General features: G+C 42.1%; 1 protein-coding gene, 1 long non-coding RNA gene and 1 pseudogene across 2 annotated transcripts; 2 read left to right on the forward strand and 1 right to left on the reverse strand.

The window, feature by feature from the left end:
- Positions 1 to 46: 46 nt before the first annotated feature.
- LOC119288365 lies at positions 47 to 5,041 on the forward strand (annotated as a pseudogene).
- A 6,362-nt stretch (positions 5,042 to 11,403) lies between these two features.
- LOC119288368 (disease resistance protein RGA5-like) lies at positions 11,404 to 15,741 on the forward strand. The gene is made up of 4 exons (XM_037568003.1): positions 11,404 to 12,274; positions 12,949 to 14,875; positions 14,959 to 15,007; positions 15,206 to 15,741. Exons 1-4 carry the CDS (start codon positions 11,460 to 11,462, stop codon positions 15,208 to 15,210), a joined length of 2,796 nt encoding a protein of 931 aa, XP_037423900.1. The 5' UTR covers positions 11,404 to 11,459; the 3' UTR covers positions 15,211 to 15,741.
- A 309-nt stretch (positions 15,742 to 16,050) lies between these two features.
- Positions 16,051 to 17,716, reverse strand: LOC119288369. Its single transcript, XR_005141161.1, has 3 exons — positions 17,387 to 17,716; positions 17,187 to 17,285; positions 16,051 to 16,267 (listed from the first exon to the last, which is right to left on the reverse strand). It is a non-coding gene; the product is annotated as an uncharacterized LOC119288369 (long non-coding RNA).
- Positions 17,717 to 18,795: the final 1,079 nt, after the last annotated feature.

Here is an 18,795-nt window from a genome sequence, read left to right on the forward strand (position 1 = left end):
CCACCGCGGGGGCGTTATCCTTGGCGCGCCACCCGTTCCGTTCGGTTCCGTTGGCGCGCGACCCACCCACGAGACGGACGATGCTTCTGCTGCGCGCCAGCCCGGCGCCGGCGCCGGCGGTCGCCATCCCGATCTCCTCCTTCTCCGCGGCGTCCGTGCCGTCTTACACCAGTAGGATCCCCATACCATCCTCCTTCTCCACTGTGCCCCGCTGCTCCGTCGGCAACCTCTCGCCGGTCCAGTTCGAGCCCCTCCGCGGCGACGCCGGGGCCGATCCCGCCTTCTTCCAAGCCGGCGCGGCCACCGCCGACGGCGATGAGCAATACCAGCCGCAGGAGCACGGCGGAGGTGAGGATCAGGACGAGGAGGAGAAGAAGGGCGGCATCAACGTGCCGCGCCAGCGCTACATCGCGGTGCCTAAGGCGGCGCTGCTCGACGCCGCCCTCTCCCTCTTCCCCTCCCAGCCCGCCGCCGCCGAGGACTTCAGGCGATTCGCCAGGCCAGTACTCACCTCCCGCGCCCCTCCTCCGCATGTATTGGACCGGCATATTCAGAGCCTTGCTGGTGCGCTGCAGGTGTTTGGACGCGGTCCTGCACGCGGAGCACAAGGAGACGCTCGAGCAGATGCGCGCCTACTACATGCTCCGGGACGACGACCAGGAGCAGGAGGAGAAGGGGCCTGCCCAGGCCTCCGGCGGCAACCAGGCGTCGTCATCGGTGAACGGCAGGGGCTCCGGGCTCTTCGGCATGTCCCAGGACGGAGGCGATGACGACGACGACAGGATGTCGTTTCTCTCCAGAAGCCTGGACTGGAAGACTCTGCTTGGCCTATCCCCGGATCCCGCCCCTGTTTCTCCAACCAGGTAATAAAACACACTCTAAATTTTCCTTGGTTACTCGACCAATTGATTGAAATTGATACTACTCGTACTAACCATAGTTCACTGCTTGTATGATGATGAAAACAAGGGTGGCCTTTGCGACTCACTTCCAGCGCGCCTTCATGAACCTCCTACGCAACGCACAGTTCGAAGAACTCTCCGCGCAGGACCTGCTCCTGACATATTCACTGAACAGCGATTACCTCCTGACGCTGCCGGTTTACGTCGACTGGAAGAAGGCAGCTGAGTCTAATGCCATCATATTCCGGTGAGTTTTAATTTGGCAGCCGGGTTATTTTTGTTATGTACTGCCCATATGGCCACAGATGAAAAATGGGAGGTACAACTAACTCTTGACCTTGGCAGGCGTGGGTATTCGACCGAGAGCCAAAAAGGCCTGCTATTGGTGGAGAAACTTGATTACCTGCAGTCCAAACTGTTGCAGAATATTTTCTTCAGCCTTTCCAAACCCTTGGGGAAACTGGGGAAGTGGACCAATGAGGTCAGTCAATCTTCCCCTCATGACAGTCCATTTGATCACAATTCTAAATGCCTTGCTCACCTCGCATTTGATCGCATTCCTAAGTTACTCATTTAGTCGCACTCTGACTGAAGTCACTTATATATGTACATCGTTGAAGCGAAGTTTTCTACATGGCTAGGAAACGCTGAATACACTGATATTCATGTTAATTTCTCTTGTCTGAACTCATAATGACTGATAGACCTGTTACTTTTATGATTCAGCATGCCCATACCACTCTTAGCTAATTGTATGTGATTATTTTAGTTCATGCCAGGCATTGAAAAAATCAACAGGGAGCCCGGGATTTCAGATCTGGATTGACAAATTGAAGCTCTGGCTGAAAGAGCAAACTTATGCAGAGAATTCACTCTTGTTGATAGAAAACTATTCTAGGGGCAAACTTACGCCAGATCAATTACCAGATGCAGATCTTCCTATTTGGATTGCTGCACAAAGGGCAGTCTCTCGTTATGAAGGATTTCTGTCACCTGTCGGCCCTCGCGGCAGACTCCTAAGGAGAGTGCTTACATGGACAGGATTAATTCCATCTTTGCCAGAAGCAACGCTGAAATCTGATACTGAAACAAAACAATCAGAAGGTTATGTGAGGTTAGATTCTGAGTAGATGCTGGTTTTTGTTTGCTATTCAGGGCGCATCTAACTTTTATATTACCTTTGGCAATTTATTTCCACACTAGTACTACGGAGCCCATGGTTTCACTAAGAACGCCTTAACCATGTGCTTATCGCAAACTTGCACATTCTTTGAAGCCTATTCCACATTCTCATTTTCCTTTGCGTTCATCCTTGCAACTCACCGACACTCCATAAGTACTGCTGTCGCCCTTATTTGTCATTTTTTTGAATATAATCCTTGAAAGAAGTTTGTTATAATCAATATTAAAATTATTTCTTAGTGGGATATATATGAATAATGTGTTGCTTGTTAATTTGTTCTGCTTAGTTCCATACTTGATCATTGAATGTTCATGAATTTTAAGAAGTATATTCTGCTTTCTCTTCAGGCCAAATTTTCTGCCTAGAATTACGCTTGCAAATATATGGGAGCCAGCAAGCAGAGAATCTTGTGACAACAATGTTTGGGAGATAGTGAAAGCTTCTTTTGGCATTCTATTTGCCCAGTCTACTCTGCAGGTATGCTGGGATTTGATTTTTTAACACCCCTTTCTTATCAGTAGGTGATGAATATAAATGTCCATTTATGATTGTGAAATATTCGCCATGTTGTGTGAAAAAGAGAGGGTAGAGTAGTTTGTGTGAAATGGTTGAGCATTATTATAGAACTAGCGTGCACTCTGTAGTCTTACATATGGCCATTAAACACCTTGGATAATGAAGCATAAGAAACAGTATAATAGTAACAAACATATGATGGACACAACCTTTGCCCAAATTACCCGAGACCTATTTTGATTTTGCAGGAAACTAACAATATTCAGATGATTATTTGTTATTATTTTTCTGGTTACTGTGGATGCTCATAAGCTATAGTAATATTAATTTATCAAAATAGTATACAAAGAAGATATATAACTTCAATTTGTTATTTGCCAGGAACCAGCATTCGAAGAACTGATCATACTTTATTCTGATGATTCTGCTCAAAGTAATGAGAAGGAGAGCTCTGAGATGCAGATGCTGCCGCCGCAGTTGAAAATTTACCAGAAAATACCCATCCCAGATCTTCCAGTAAGTGCATCAGTCTCATGGACGCATTTGGTTTACCAACATCTGCAATGCATTGCTCCTAATCCCTATCTATTATGGTTATTAAGATGGAAAAATTGGCCAAAAAACTTCGAATCATATTTCAGTACTGAAGTTGCATCCAAAAGCCTATGCACTATTAAGAATATATTTAGCATCATAGTACTTTCTATTTCGGAAAACACAAGAGAAATGCATATCTTCTGCATTAAGAGAACATTGCCAAATATCATAGTAAGTAACTGCCATATGAACCTTGTTTGCAGGTGGTTTTTCCTCACAAAAAGTTGTCCTTCCGCATCCTTGATACAGTAATTATTCCCTCTTGAACTCTTTTTCTTTCTCTTTTCTTCTTCCCGCATTCTGGTTTGCTGATACTGTTTTCCTTCAAAAATACAGGTAAGGCTGGATTGTTGGCATATGTTGTCAACTACAAATTCGAGAGTTTAGCCTCATCGCCGTAAGTATGTAATTTGCATCAGTGTTATTATGGAATTCTTTCTTATTTTCACAAAACAAGTAACATTGTTTGCATTTCTTCCATGGTGTGTAATGCAGGTCAGCTTTCCTTCTTGATCTAGCTGCTTTTACTGCACTTGCAATATTGGTGTTCCGTGTTACGCTGGGCTACAAACAGACTAGGGATAGATACCAGGTGGATCATTTATGTTGCTCTATATTTTGATAATAACGAAAATTTATATGGTTCAGTTTGCAAATGGTAGTTTATTTGACATCAATACCTCTTCTCCAGCTTCTTGTCAATAAGACGCTCTATGAGAAGACATTAGCAAGTGGCTTTGGTTCAGTTTACTTTCTTCTAGATGCTTCCGAGCAACAGCAGGTAACACATTCAGTGCACAGTCAAAACAATAATTTTTTGTGCATTTCCCTCAGTTGAGTAAGGAAACTTCCTCGCCATCTCTTTTCGTACAGTATAAGGAAGCACTATTGGCATATGCTATGTTACTCAGCAGAAATAAGTATCAGGTATGTGTTGCTGCTTTTAGTACTTGAGACTTGTCACATTTATTTACAGAATCCTTGGCCTGATTCAATCCGTGCAGGTGTCTTCTCGCACAAGCGTCAGAGATATGTGCGAGCAGTTTATGTATGAGAAATTTAATGCGAAGGTGGGGAGTCGACACCTTCTATCCATGTATTCTTGGATTGTCGTGAAATCGTCAAGTGAACTTCTAATCCTTGTAGATTGAAATGCCTATCGACAAAGCTATGGAGACGCTGCTGCGGTTGGGTCTGGTGGTTGAGCTGTCAACTAATGGCAGCAGCTCCTCCGTAATAGCTCTTCCATGTCCAGACGCTTATGAGATCCTCAAAGGCCGCTGGGATAGTCTGCTGGAACATAAGACATAACAAGGTTAGTAAACGTTGATGAACTCTAAAGCATAGCATAGCTCTTCGGCAGAGGTGTAGTAACCAAGTAAAGGATTGTGTGATGGAGAATGCTCTTTGAAGTGGAAGGGCTTTGCCTAAGATCCATGCTGTATGTTTTGCAGGGTGATGAAACCTCGCTATCAAGTTTTGTTTGTACAGCGGAGACCGAAATTACAGTGTAGTCAAGTGTGATAGCTGATGGGAACTGCTGCTGATTTTGCTTGATCTCTCTATGGTGTACACTGGAGAAGTTGAAGGAAAAATACACTACCGAATTTCCAAAAAGAATAGATGCTTCTGGATTTCGAATCTTGAGCGCCAACGAAGAATGGCAGTTGTTGATAGACAAATATGATATTTTTCTCTCTCTCCAAGTCATGTGAGAATTTCTAGTATCTGAATTTGTGCATAAGCTCAGTCCAAGATTTGTATATATTTATTCAGAAAATGTTCAGCGTGTCGTATAGGCCACAAAGGGGGATTAACTGAGAATTACGCAAGTTTTTTGCCAGGTGATAGATAATCTTGTTCCTTTTTTCTCTGTTGAGAAGACAGGTTAAGCTCCTGGTCCAGCGATGCTAATTGGCGGTCACCCGCCATTTAGCTCATTAACGGCCTAATTCCGACAAGGTGTTATTTCCTTTTTTTGGAAAGTCATCCTTGGTCAAACTTCCCATTAACTTCCTTTTGGAAAATCCGGCTCCAACTTTTCGAATTTCTAGAACTTTGGAAATTTCAAGACTTTCGGTAATTCAGAATTTAAGGAATTTGGAACTTCTAGAATTTTTAAACTTTCATAGTTTCAATTTTCTCCTTTAAAAAATATATATTTTGAATATTCCAACCAGCGCCGAAGGGAAATGGTTGCCTCTTCCTCTCTGAAGCACAATGGGGGGGCAGAAACTGCCCACCTGATGTGGTTGCCTCTTCCTCTCTAAGTTTCATTCAGATGGAAATGAGAATGCCTAAAGTGTGCATTCAAAAATTGAAGGAAACACACTTTTTTGAGTTTCCAGCAAAAGAAACAAGACATTCTTCTGAGCACTTTTCAAGGGAAAACAGTACCTATCCTACTTCATGTACATATAATTTTTCAAATGCATGTACGTAAAATAAAGTAACAAACGACAAAAATAGAGAGTACTATTCAAATATAGGTTTCAATTTGTTTCTTACACCGTGCATAATCATGGCAAGCTCTGCTTTTTAAAATTTGCCCTGCATCATTTTTTTTGTGTCATTTGTCCGGCATCTGTAGTGTGACTGTGTGAGGTTTAGCTGGGCTACTTGTGCCCCGAATGGCCCAGCCCAACTGATCAGCAGACCGGCCACCTATATGGAGAAGAAGCAACAAAAGGCTGGGAACTCCTATGTGCCGCTCGCTGCGGCAAATTGCCGAGCGGACGCACAGGCAACTCCAACTGGGCCGGCCCATTGGATCGAACAAGGACCACTGTTTTCGAGAGTGGCTAGCCAACGGGATAAACGTGCTTTGTTGGTTTAAGATGGCACGCAAAACTATAGGCAATGTCAGATCCGAACATTTTGTCAAATTCCAAACTCGAACAGTATTTTCTCAAATTTGAGCGAAATTATGTTTAAAATGCGAACATTTTTTGAATTTATGATTTTTTTTGGAAAACACAAACTTTATTTTTGGAAAAATTACATTTTTTAAAGTGAGAACAATTTTTTAAGATTACGAACAATTTTTGAAACATGAGTTTTTTCCGAAAAAGTTAAAGTTGAAAAATAAAAAAGAAATAGAAAAGAAAAAAATAAAGTAGAAAAATAAACAGAAAAACGTAAAAAAGAAAAACCAAAAACCAAAAAGAAAGAAAAAACCGGTTCAGGGAACCTTCTAGAAGCTTCCCAAAACCAGAAAAAACCGGCTGGGAAACTCTAGAAGATTCCCAAAACCGGAAACGCGGACACTGTTAATGGGCCGGCCCAATTCATCGTTCGATGGCCAGCTCTTATGCGAAGCCTCGACAGCTTGACGCAGAGAGCGTCAAATAGGATATAGGTTTGCCCACATTCGAAAAAAAAGGTTTGTCCAGCCCAGGCCCAGCTGCTCTCTGAAGGACTGGAAGGATGTCTGAACTGATGCCCCCCTGGATAGATCGAGTGCGTAGAAATTTACTGCAAGCAACTTGCAGCAATGATCATCATCAGAAGAGATGATCCTTGGTTTCCAGCAGTAAAATTCGACACATAACACAAGTGTAATTGCGCAAGTATAAAATGTCCCGCTGCAGCTCTTCTGAATTTTCCAACCTTGAGCCAAGTAGAAAAAATGTACAACAGTTGTGTATCTAGTTTCTGAAGATCTGACACCTCAGTTGCCAAGCGGGAAGCCCGTTTGTGAAGAGCCAACGATTTTGGTTGCATGTCGTCTTAAAAATTCTCATTCAATATATGGCATTGTGCATCGATCAACTGAAAGCTGGGAGTTCAACTTCTTTTCATCGAGGGAAACACAAGGAAATCTTAGCACTGCATAAATTCAGATCTCAGAGAGGTGTCATTATTTAGATGTGCAATAAAAAAAACTATGTTTGAACATGTCCTAGGATGCCGACATGGTTTAGACGGTGGCCCTTCAACAACCAATGGGGCGAGCTGCTCACTAAGCAAAATCATTTAGTCCAGGACTAGACTGGGCTAGGGTGCCGGTGGGTCGTATTGACTAGATTAGGTTGCATATGCGATATGCCACGGTTTGGGTAGGACTAAAATACACTAGCCATTGTTAAATGAGGGCATCATATACAGTTCACCTCTTGTAGATGGGCTTAAACTAGAACAGGGATGAGCTACGTGACAGAAGTGATGGCACTTAATTAAGTGAAGCATCTCAATCGCTGGTGCTATCAGTGCTTACATGCAGTGAGATCTCAACATTGATTGAAGGGTCGCCAAAATGCCGCTATTCTACATTGAAAACATCTCAACCTGCGCCAAGAGCGAAATGGTTGCCCCTTTTTTCTCTTTGATTGAAGAAGGGTCTACGGCGCGCGGGGGGCAGAAACTGCCCACCTGATGTGGTTGCCTCTTCCTCTCTGACTTTCATTCAGATGTGAATGTCCAAGTTGTGCATTGGAGAAGCTGAAGGAAACATACTCTTCTGAATTTCCAGGAAAAAAGACACTCTTCTGAATTTCCTTTTTCAAGGGCAAACAGTAACTATCCTACTGCGTGTACATATAAATTTTCAAATGCCTGTAACTGAAGTAAAATAACAAAACATAAAGATAGAGAGATACTCCCTCTGTCCGGAAATATTTGTCGAAGAAATGAATAAAAATGGATGTATCTAGAACTAAAATACATCTAGATACATCCATTTCTATGACAAGTATTTCCGGATGGAGGGAGTACAATTCAGATATAGCCTTCAACCCATGCATGCTTACAATTCATGATGTGATTTCTTCTCTTGCACCATGCATAACCAACCATGGCAAGCTCTGCATTTTAAAATTTGCCTGCATCTGTAGAGGTTTGACTGGGTTTCTTGTACCACGACTAGCCCAGCCCTAGTGATCAGCATAGCCAGCCACTTCAATGAACAAACAACAAAGGTTTGCGCAGCCCAGGCCCAGCCGCTCTCTGCTCCAGGGAACAAACAACAAAGGAAATCTTAAACTGATACTCCCTTCGTCCCAAATCACTCGTCGCTGAAATGGATGTATCTAGAACTAAAATACATCTAGATACATCCATACGTGCGACAAGTAATTCGGAACGGAGGGAGTAGATGCTTCTGGATTTCGATTGAGCCAACGGAGTAAGCAGTTGTTGATAGACAATATGATATTTTCCTCTCTCCAGCAGTCCAATTCATGTGATGTGGAGACAAGTGGGAATTCTCTAGGATCTGAATTTGTGCATAAACTCAGTCCACGATTTGTATATAGTTTTGAGGTATATATGTTTTATTCGGAGAATGTTTGGCGTCCAATACACGCCACAAAGGGAGATCAACTGAGAATTACACACGGCTTTTTCAAGGTGATAGATAATCTACTTCCTCTCTTCTCTATTGAAAAGAGAGTTTGAGCTCCTGTTCTGGCGATGCTAATTGGCGGCCACCCGCCAGTTAGTTCCTTAGGCCCTATTCTGACAAGGTGTTATTTCCTTTTTGTGAAAGCCATCCCTTGGTCAAACTTTCAATTAACTTCCTTTCCCTAAATCTGGCTCCAACTTTTTGAATTTCTAAAACTTCTGGTAATTCAGACTAAGGAATTTGGAACTTTTAGAAATTTCCGAACTTCCATAATTTCAAAATTGTCCAATTTTTTTAAAATAATTCTTGGTGTCCTCCTGGCTTGGACGGTGTCACATGCCAGGATGGCACGAACCAATCACGTTCATGTCCATCTAAAATGAGGAGGTAGACATTGCCAACCCCAAAATCCTGCTACTCTACATTGAAACCATGTCAACCTGCCCCAAAAGCAAAGTGGTTGCCTCTTCCTCTCTGAGTTCTATTCAGATGGGAATTTCCAAGTTGTGCATTGGAGAAGTTGAAGGAAACATACTCTTCTGAATTTCAAGGCAAAAGACACTCCTCTGAACTTCTTTTTTCAAGGGAAAACAGTAACTACCCTAGTGCGTGCACATATAAATTTTCAAACGACTGTAACCGAAGTAAAATAATAAAACATAAAAATAGAGATACTGCCTCCGTCTGAAATTACTTGTCTCTCAAATTGATGTATCTAACACTAATTTAGAGCTAGATACGTCCATTTGAGCAACAAGTAATTCCGGACGGACGGAGTGCTACTCAAATATAGCCTTCAACCCATGCATGCTTGGAATTCATGATATGATTTCTTTCTTGCACTGTGCATAATCATAGGTAAGCTTTGCTTTTAGAATTTGTGCTGCATATGTAGAGGGAGGTTTGGCATCGATCAATTGGCAGCTGGGAGTTCAACCTCTTTTTTTCAGGGAAAACAAGGAAAGCTTAGCGCTGCACAAATTCAGATCTGAGAGATGTGTCATGATGTAGAAGTGCAATAAAATAACTATATAGTACTCCCTCGGTTTCTAAATATAAGTCTTTGTAGAGATTTCACTATGGACTACATTCGGAGCATAATGAGTGAATCTACACTTAAAATGCATCTATATACATCCGTATGTGGTTCATAGTGAAATCTCTACAAAGACTTATATTTAGGAACGGAGGGAGTATGTTTGAACATGTCTTGGATGCCTACACGGTTTAGACAGTGGCCCTTCGATAATCGATGGGGCGAGCTGCTCACTAAGAAAAAATCATTTAGTTCCGTACTTGACTCAGCCGGTGCCCTCTTGGGTCGTATTGATTAGATTAGGTTCCATATGATACGGTTTAGGTAGGACTAAAATACACCGACCATTTAAACTAGCGCATCATCCATCATGTACAGTTCATCTCTTGTAGATGTGGCTTAAACTAGAACGGAGATGAGCTGGGTGACAGAGGTGTGGCACTTAATTAAGTAATTAAGTGCAGCATCTTAACCTCTGATGCTGCCGTTGCTTACATGCACAGAGATCATGTTCAAACTGGTGGTGGAGCTTAATTGCGCCTACGTGCAGCATCTTAATCACTGCTGCTGTCGTTGCTTACATTTCACATCTAAATTACTTTTGTAAAGCACAAATAATACTGTATGTTCAATAGACATAAGTATAAAATCTGCCCTCTAGGTCCGATCATGCAAAAGGTGGACTGTTTCTTATAATATTGCAACAAAAATGTGCATCTACAATATCATGTCCTAAAATGTCAAATCCAAATTCAGAGTTCCAGAAATAAAGATACAAAATCATGTGGCGCAAAGTAGTTGTGCAAGTAGATTTTGAGTTAGTCAGAGTACTATTTCATCACCACTCCTCGTTATGTTTCACGACACATGCATTAGTTGAAAGTTGAAGCTATACTTGAATTTCGTGATATATATATAACCTTGTGTCAATGCAGCTAAAAGGGCATGCTTACCTCTCCAGATGGCATGAATTACATATATGGAACAGAGTGAATAACAGGAGGACAGTGCCTGATTGCCAGGTTGACCACAAGGAAGCTTCGCTTCCCCTTCCCGTTCAAAGCGGTGCCGTGAACGCATTGATGATGAAGTTGACTAGCATATATATGTAATTAAATTGAAGATAGTACGTCTCAACTTGCACAGCTTTCTGTTGTTAATTGGCATTAGCTCACAATATATGTACAGCCTGTTGGCACCTTCGAGAGGGAGAAAACTAACAACTTGTATATTTGTAGTTAAGCAGTGCAATAATGGTTTATTTGTATGCTGAGTGAGTATGAGAGATCAATATGCCTACAGATTTTTCTCTTTTGCAATTTCGATTGTAATATGTCTACAGAATATTTAAAGGATGTACACAAGAGAATTTTGCAAAGAAATGTAATGGTAGTTCTTCCATGCTCAGTATATATAAACATTATGGGCTACTAGTTCTAATTTTTTAAAATGGGTGAATTTATTGAATTAAGACAACCATTAAGCCTTGATACACAGCACATATATGCACGTAGTATCATGTGCAATTAACACTGTCAAAGCTTAGACCCACGCAATTAGTTGAACCAATGCACGTTGTACCATGTGCATTTAGCACGGTCAGAGCATAGATCCACACGATTAGCTGAACCAATGCACGTTGTACCATGTGCACTTGATATATGCTAGCTGCAGGGCTCCCGAGGAAAAAAGTGGGCAAAATATATGATAATAGAAGACAAATTTCTTTGATCTGTAAAGACAACTTTATAGTTAGAAACACTATAAAAACGAGCGTGTGAGGACATAACTTACCCTGCCCCCACCCCCCAACACACACACACACAGACACACAAAGCATTATTGTGCACAAACAAATTGAGCAACCAGCTGCTGAGAGCGACCATGGACCTTGCGACGGGGGCCATGGGCAGCCTGCTCCTCAAGCTTGGTGACCTCCTCACGAAGGAGTACAAGCTGCAGACGGGCGTCAAGGAAGATGTTGAGTATCTAAAGAGAGAGCTAGAGAGCATGTATGCTGCCCTCCGCAAGGTTGGGGACGTGCCACGAGACCAGCTCGACAAGCAGGTCAAGCTCTGGGCCAATGAAGTCAGGGACTTGTCGTTCATAATGGAGGACATCGTCGACAAGTTCCTGGTGCGCGTCGAGGGAGCTGAGCCAGCCATCAAGCCACGCAAACTCAAGAAGCTCATGAAGAAGATGGGGGACTTGTTCAGCAAGAGCAAGACTCGCCATGAGATCTCGGATGAGATCAAAGACATCAAGGTCCGCGTCAAGGAGGCGGCTGACCGACGTGATAGGTACCGGGTCAACGATGTGGCTGTTAATCCAGTTGGCGCAATCACTGTTGACCCTCGCCTATTGGATTTGTACAAGGACCAGAAAGAGCTCGTTGGTATTGATGATTCATTGAATGAGCTAACCAAGATGATGAGTGATGGGGATGGTGATGTGTCCAAGCAACTCAAGATACTCTCTATTTTTGGATTCGGAGGACTTGGCAAGACAATTATTGCCAAAGCAGTGTATGATAAGCTTAAAGCGCAGTTTGATTGTTGTGCTTTTATTCCGGTAGGACGGAACCCTAGCGTGAAGAAACTTCTCAATGGCATACTCCTTGAAATTTCTGGGCAAAAATACTTGGAGTTGGATGAAAGGCAGCTAATCAACAAACTCCGAGGATTACTCGAGAATAAAAGGTACGCGACCTATTATGTAATTCATATGCTTCAAGTAGTAAATAGGGGGTTGCATGAAAGGCAACCAATCATTGAACTCCGAGAACAAGAGGTATGCACTGTGTTATGTAGTTTCATATACATCAAATAGTAAATGGGGAAAAATAGCATCGACCCTGAGAAGAAATGAGTTTTGGATGAGTGGAAAATTTGGTTTGAGACATATTACAAGATAAGGGTTTCGATGTCCTATCATCACTCTTGTGTATTTTGCAAAAATATATGTGTACTTGTTTGCGCATGATAATGTACCATATCAAGATTTTCTACCCTCTTTACTATAATTTGGGCTGGGACTTCCGTCGAATCTCGCCGTTGTTTCATATATTATAGTACTTCTTACAGCTGATGTTAATTCAAAAATATATCTAAGAGTCGAAAGTATCTAGATTCGAAAATGTTGTTAATCAAAACTAGAATTCTGGATGATGAAATGGAATTAAACTCAGCTCGTGCATACATGTCTCTCTCCTGGACTCCTCCACGTCCTGATTCAACAATGCAACTTTAGATTCCTCAACAAGTAGGCTAACATGCATGCATCCTCTTTTCAAAGATATTTAGAATACTTAGGGGCCTTATAAAATATTTCCACTAATTTGTTATATCCCTTGCGTTATGGATGGTGATGACAGGTATTTAATTGTCATTGATGACATATGGGATACAAAAACATGGGAACTAGTCAAGACCGCTTTGGTGTGTAACAATTGTGGAAGCAGGATAATCACAACTACTCGTATACTCGAAGTTGCCACAATGGCCAGTGAAGTATACAAGCTACAACCTCTTTCTCTTGATTTATCCAAGGATTTATTTCATAGAAGATTATCTTGTGCTGCAATAGAATGGCCTAATCATCTTCCAGCAGAGGTATATGATAAAATTTTACATAAATGTGGTGGTGTACCATTGGCTATAATCACAATAGCTAGTTTGCTTGGCGGCAAACCTGTGGAGCTTTGGTCTAAGGTATACACTTCAATTGGTTTTGGGGATGAAGATAACGAAGACGTGGAGAACACAAGAAAAATACTTTTATTTAGCTATTATGATCTACCTTGTCACCTAAAGACTTGCTTATTGTATCTGAGCATATATCCTGAAGATCATCTGATTGAAAAAGATAGTTTGATATGGAAGTGGGTCGCCGAAGGTTTTATCCAAGAGGAACCAGGGGTAGGACTATTCGAGATTGGTGAGAGGTACTTCAACGAGCTGGTGAACAAAAGCATGATAATGCCGGTAGAGGAGGCCCTGTATTTAGGCATGGAAATGCATGTTGGCGCCATAACTGGATGTCGCGTCCATGACATGATGCTGGATATGATATGCGTATTGTCAAAGGAAGAAAAGTTTGTTACTATATTGGACACTGATGAGCAATATACAACTTCACATTGCAACGATCGTAGGCTAGCTGTTCAATATATAGTCCGACCTCTGGCTAGCACGTCTACATTACAAGCAAGGTCACTCATTGCCTTGTGTAATATTGAGATGTTGCCATCACTTTCATGCTTTGAAGCTTTGCGTGTTCTAGCTTTGGAAGGCCCCTATGATTCACACCATCCTAGTCATCTTGAGCATGTTGGAAAGTTAGTTCACTTGAGGCACCTCAAACTATCGAGCATGGATATCGGTGAGCTCCCAAAGGAAATAGGATATCTAAAGTTCTTGTTGGTATTGGACTTAGGTAGAAATAGCATAAGTGAACTTCCAGAGAGTATTGGTCGACTAAGTCAACTCAAGTGCTTGAACATCTGCGAAACAGACATTGAAGTGCCATACTGGATCGGAAATTTGACTTCTCTGGAAGAGCTAAGCCTAGGAGAAGTTGACGATGACAACTTTGTGACAGAGCTGGGCAAGTTGACAGAGTTGAGGAAGCTCTACATTTCTGGAATTTTAAAATTATCCAATGATCGTGCAATGAATGGTTGGGCGGAGTCTGTAGCCAAAGTGAGCAAGATCCAAGTCATAGACATCAGTTTAGTTTTAGGGTGTAGAATTTCCCGTCATGAGGAGAACCCCTGGGAACGGTATGCCCTCTCTCCACAACTCCGTTTTCTACACATGGCCTACGATGAACCTGGGCTGGTGGCAAGGATCAATCCCTCACTTCTTCCAAACTTGTCCCATTTAAAACTGCGAATATTCGGTCCAGATCTGGAGGTCTTTGGAAGTTTCCGCGAGCTTGTTTCCCTCAAGCTCGTCACGAGTTCAGCTCCACATCATGACACCATGGGTGGTGCAGGTGCCTTCCCCAAGCTGAGGGTCTTCAAGACACAAGCAACGCTTGGCTCGTTTCAAGAGGGAGATATGCCGGTCCTTGAATCTCTTGAGTTCAGCATTGTAGCACAGTCCAATGATGATGGCATTAGCTTTGGCTTCGACTTTCGTAGCCTAGGGAACCTCCCTTTGCTTAAGGAAGTCATAGTCACTTTATATGCTCCTCCTGCGGACCACAAGAAGGCTAGGGAAACTGCCAAGCGTGCAATTCATGTGCTTCCCAACTGCCTTAGACATTATATCACACTAGAGGATATAAAGAAGTTGGAGGTAACTAAGTGTATATTTATTTATTCATTTTTCAGGGGCAGCTAGCCATGTATCTCACGGATTTCCTTTTTCCCCTTTTCCAGATTCTCACGGAGCTAAGATTGCCGTGCATCTCCACCTGCGGGAATCAAGGTATGCACGCTCCCTTCCCTGTCTTTTTCTTTAATTATTTTATAGACTAGACAAAATAACAGGAATTGCCGATTAACTGTAAAAAGAAAAGTTGATTACCAATCTGCGTGCACGATACATATATCTTTCTCATCATTTTAAATAGTAACCATTGGTACTCCAAGTATACATTTAGTGAGGATTACTCCATATATGCAGGCTGACAGCGGTGTTAACAAATCACCGTGGAAAAAGAAAAAAATTATCAGGAGGCTTTCATTTGTTCGCTCTACTATTTATTGTGTTTTAAGCAAAGGAAAAAACACAAAAAATATCTATTTATTTTACTGTCTTTTCAAAAAATGGAAAATGAAACCACACAAAGCCAAAAAGAAGTGCTTTTTTTTCTATGTTCTCATTTTTTAACAGAAGAAAAAATTCCAAAAAAAATGTTGGGTTGTTTTAATGCCTTTTGTAGTAAAGAAAACGAAAATCAGACAAAAAATTTGTTTCTCTGCCTTTCGTAGTAATGGAAAAAAAATCACACAAAAAAAGTTTGTTTTGAGGGTTGAGTAGTGTGTTACTTCGTTGTTCACTCAGAAAAAGAATTCTAAAAGAGGGTCTTGGGGTTTCGTTACCATTTATTTGGTGTGTGTCGTTTGTTTTTGTATCTTGGGTCTTGGTTTTGGAGATTGTGCATGCGCGTGTGTGTGTCTTGTTCTTTGGGTTTTGGTTTTTGGTTTAGTGGGGTTCGATGTGTATATGGGGGTGTGTAGAGTGGGGGTGTAACTCCGCCTATGCTAAGATGATGGTACGCTTCATGTTGCATAGCCGGTCTCAAGCCCGGAAAAAGGAGGAGGGGCCAAACTCTGTTTATTATGAAATTGTGTGACATTACATGTAGCATTTGCAACTGGTTTTTGGCACTTCCCTTTTTGCCTCTTAGAGTTTCATTTCCATTTAGTGTTATTTTTCTCTGATGGTGCAGCTATATCCTGGCTGCAATTCATGCCCATCTCGTACATGATGTCCAGGAGATCTAACGGGCAAAAGAAGTATCAGGTATGGCATGTTTATGTATAGATTTTTTGATGTAAAGGTGAGGAGTCAATACCTTCTGTCTATAGTTTGATTCATGATTTCATATCTGGATTGATAAACTGAACCTCTGGCTGAAAGAGCAAACTTATGCAGAGAATTCACTGTTGTTGATAGAAAACTACTCTTGGGACAGGCTTACGCCAGATCAATTACCAGGTGCAGATCTTCCTATTTGGATTGCTGCACAAAGGGCAGTCTCTCGTTATGAAGGATCTCTGCCAGAAGCAACGGTAAAGTCTGATATTGAACAAATCATTCGGAAGGCTATGTGGGGTTAGATTCCGAGTATATGCCTGGTTACCTTCTGCTACTTTATGGGCATATCTTTGACTAACTTAGGCAAATCTACTTCATTGGTACTAGCGGAGACCAGGGTTTGACTATGAACATCATAACCACTTGCTTATTATAAGTTTCGACAGTTCAAATTCTAATTTTCCATTGCGTACATGCTTCCATGCCACCAGAACCCAAAAAAGTACTGTTGTCACCCTTATTTACCGGTTTCTTTCTTTTCGTACGTACATTATGTTGAAAGAAGTGTGATATAATCAACATTAAAATTGATGCTGTAGGGCTTTTCCTGTTAATTTGTGGTGCCTACTTTGGTACTTGACCACTATATATTCATGAATTTATGAAGTATATTCTGCTTTCGCTTCAGGCCAAAATTTCTGCCTAGAATTACCCTTGCAAACATATAGGAGCCAGCAAGCAGAGAATCTTGTGGCAACAATATTTGGGAGATAACTAAAGCTTCTTCTCGGATTTTATTTGCCAAGTCTACTCTCCCGGTATCTAGGATTTGATATCTGAACACCTTTTCTTTCCAGTAGGTCATGAATACAACTATTTATATTATGATTGTGTAGTATTTACCATTTTGTGTCAAATATTTAACCATTGGGAGATGGTCTAGTGGAAGTACGGAACAGAGGACTGGCTAATATAGAAACTGTTGATGGATTGTAAGCATAGATAGCCCTTCAGCAGAGTTGTAGTAACCAATGTGCAAAAGGTGGACAATCTCCCCCCTTTTAATTTTGATAACATTAAAAGCAGACGCATCAACAATGATGCACATTGTTGTATAACTTACCATGAGGCAACAGATTGGGTAACACCACCTTGATGCAGAAATTCCAGTGCCTTTTCGATGTGAAGGACAGTAGTTAAGACTGAATATTATCGCACTTGCCTGCAGAACAGTTGGAGTACACAGTATTGGCCTACTTGCCAAGAGGTTAGGGATCGAACAGTAAGCATGTACTGTATCCAGTGTTTAAGTTTGATGCTTACCTTCCCTGGTGCATACACAAACACAATATCAGTTACAGTGTCAATGTCCGGGATGAACACTTATTGTGCATTAACTGAAGGTTCCATCAAAACCGTGCCTTTCAAATCCTCCCTCCCCAATCGACATATCTGGATTGGAGAAAGAAAATTAGCTTTCACTTTCACCAGAAAGAATTAACATGTATACGAAAGTAGTGCAGATGTCACAGGGAAAAAAATTAGCCGATGATAAAAAGTTTCAGTTTCACATAACTCAACAGCCTGCACACTGAAGTGTACTTTCATTGAAGAGATTCTAATTCACTGTGGACAGAACTGTGAGGGCTTAAGCCTCGACGCCGACGCCGATGCGCGCGGGGCCTCCACATTCATGCTCTCCGGCTGCCGCCGGTGCTCCTGTCCCCTCCCTTGCTTATGGGAAGAGGAAATCGCGGTTGCTGAAGCCCGCGAGAAGGTGGCGGAGAAGAGCGGGGATGAGCGAAGGGAGAAGAATGGATAGATCGGTGGCGGAGGCTCGCCGCCGGCGGCGTGGAGCTGTGGTGGAGGGCGGCGGCATGGATGGATCTCTGTCCTGTTTTCCCTTTCTTCGACAGAGATTTGTTTTTTTTTCTTTTTAAGAAAATCGTCGACAGAGACAGAGAGAAGTCGAGCGCTGGGCTGACGGCCCATCGTTCCTTCTCGCTAAGCCATTTTGCTCTCTAGCTTCCCGCCTTCTGGGGCCCATTTCGTTTGTGCATTTTTTTCCGCGGACGTGAGTAAGTGTGTGTGTGTGTGAGAGAGAAAGGTTCCGTGATGCAGGATGCTGTTGAAAGGGAAACAACTAGTTGGCGAGCGCTTCTTCAGGGGTGGGCTAAGAGCGCGCCAGGCCGCTGCCATGTGTCGCATTTTGAATCTTTTCTTCCGGTTTTTTTACACATGCGTTTTTGGCTTTTTATACGGTTTTCTAGGTTTTTCTGGTATTTTGGTTTTCCATCGGTCTTTCTTAGGTTTTGGAACAAAAAATTTCAACAAAAATATTTCTTTTGCATTGAAAAACACGTTTTTTCGCGAGAGGCACGAATTTACTTTCGTGAGAGATACGGCTATGCCTCTCAGAAACAGAAAAAAAATATGTTTGTTTTTTTCCTTTCAGGAGAGGCACGGTTTATGTTTTTCGCGAGAGGCACGGTTTTGCTTTCGTGAGAGGCAAGGCCATGCCTCTCGAAAATGCAAAAAACATTTTTTCTCTTTTTTTTCCCGCGAGATGTACGGTTTTTGCTTCCGTGAGAGGCAGTTTTTGTTTTCGCCGTGCCTCTCAGAAACAAAAAAAAGGCGCGTTTTCTCTTCTTTTTTCCTTCCACGAGAGGCACGGGTTTGCTTCCGTGAGAGGATGACGTGCCTCTCGGAAGCGAAAAAAAACGTGCTCCTTT

Source organism: Triticum dicoccoides, chromosome 4A (genome assembly GCF_002162155.2).
Source record: "Triticum dicoccoides isolate Atlit2015 ecotype Zavitan chromosome 4A, WEW_v2.0, whole genome shotgun sequence".
NCBI lineage: Eukaryota > Viridiplantae > Streptophyta > Magnoliopsida > Poales > Poaceae > Triticum > Triticum dicoccoides.

Excerpts from the sequence above, each read along its gene's own strand:
- LOC119288368 (XM_037568003.1), top strand. The coding sequence starts at position 11,460 with ATGGACCTTGCGACGGGGGCCATGGGCAGCCTGCTCCTCAAGCTTGGT. Across the intron at positions 12,275-12,948 it reads GGATTACTCGAGAATAAAAG|GTATTTAATTGTCATTGATG; the intron begins GTACGCGACCTA and ends TGGTGATGACAG. Across the intron at positions 14,876-14,958 it reads AGGATATAAAGAAGTTGGAG|ATTCTCACGGAGCTAAGATT; the intron begins GTAACTAAGTGT and ends CCCCTTTTCCAG.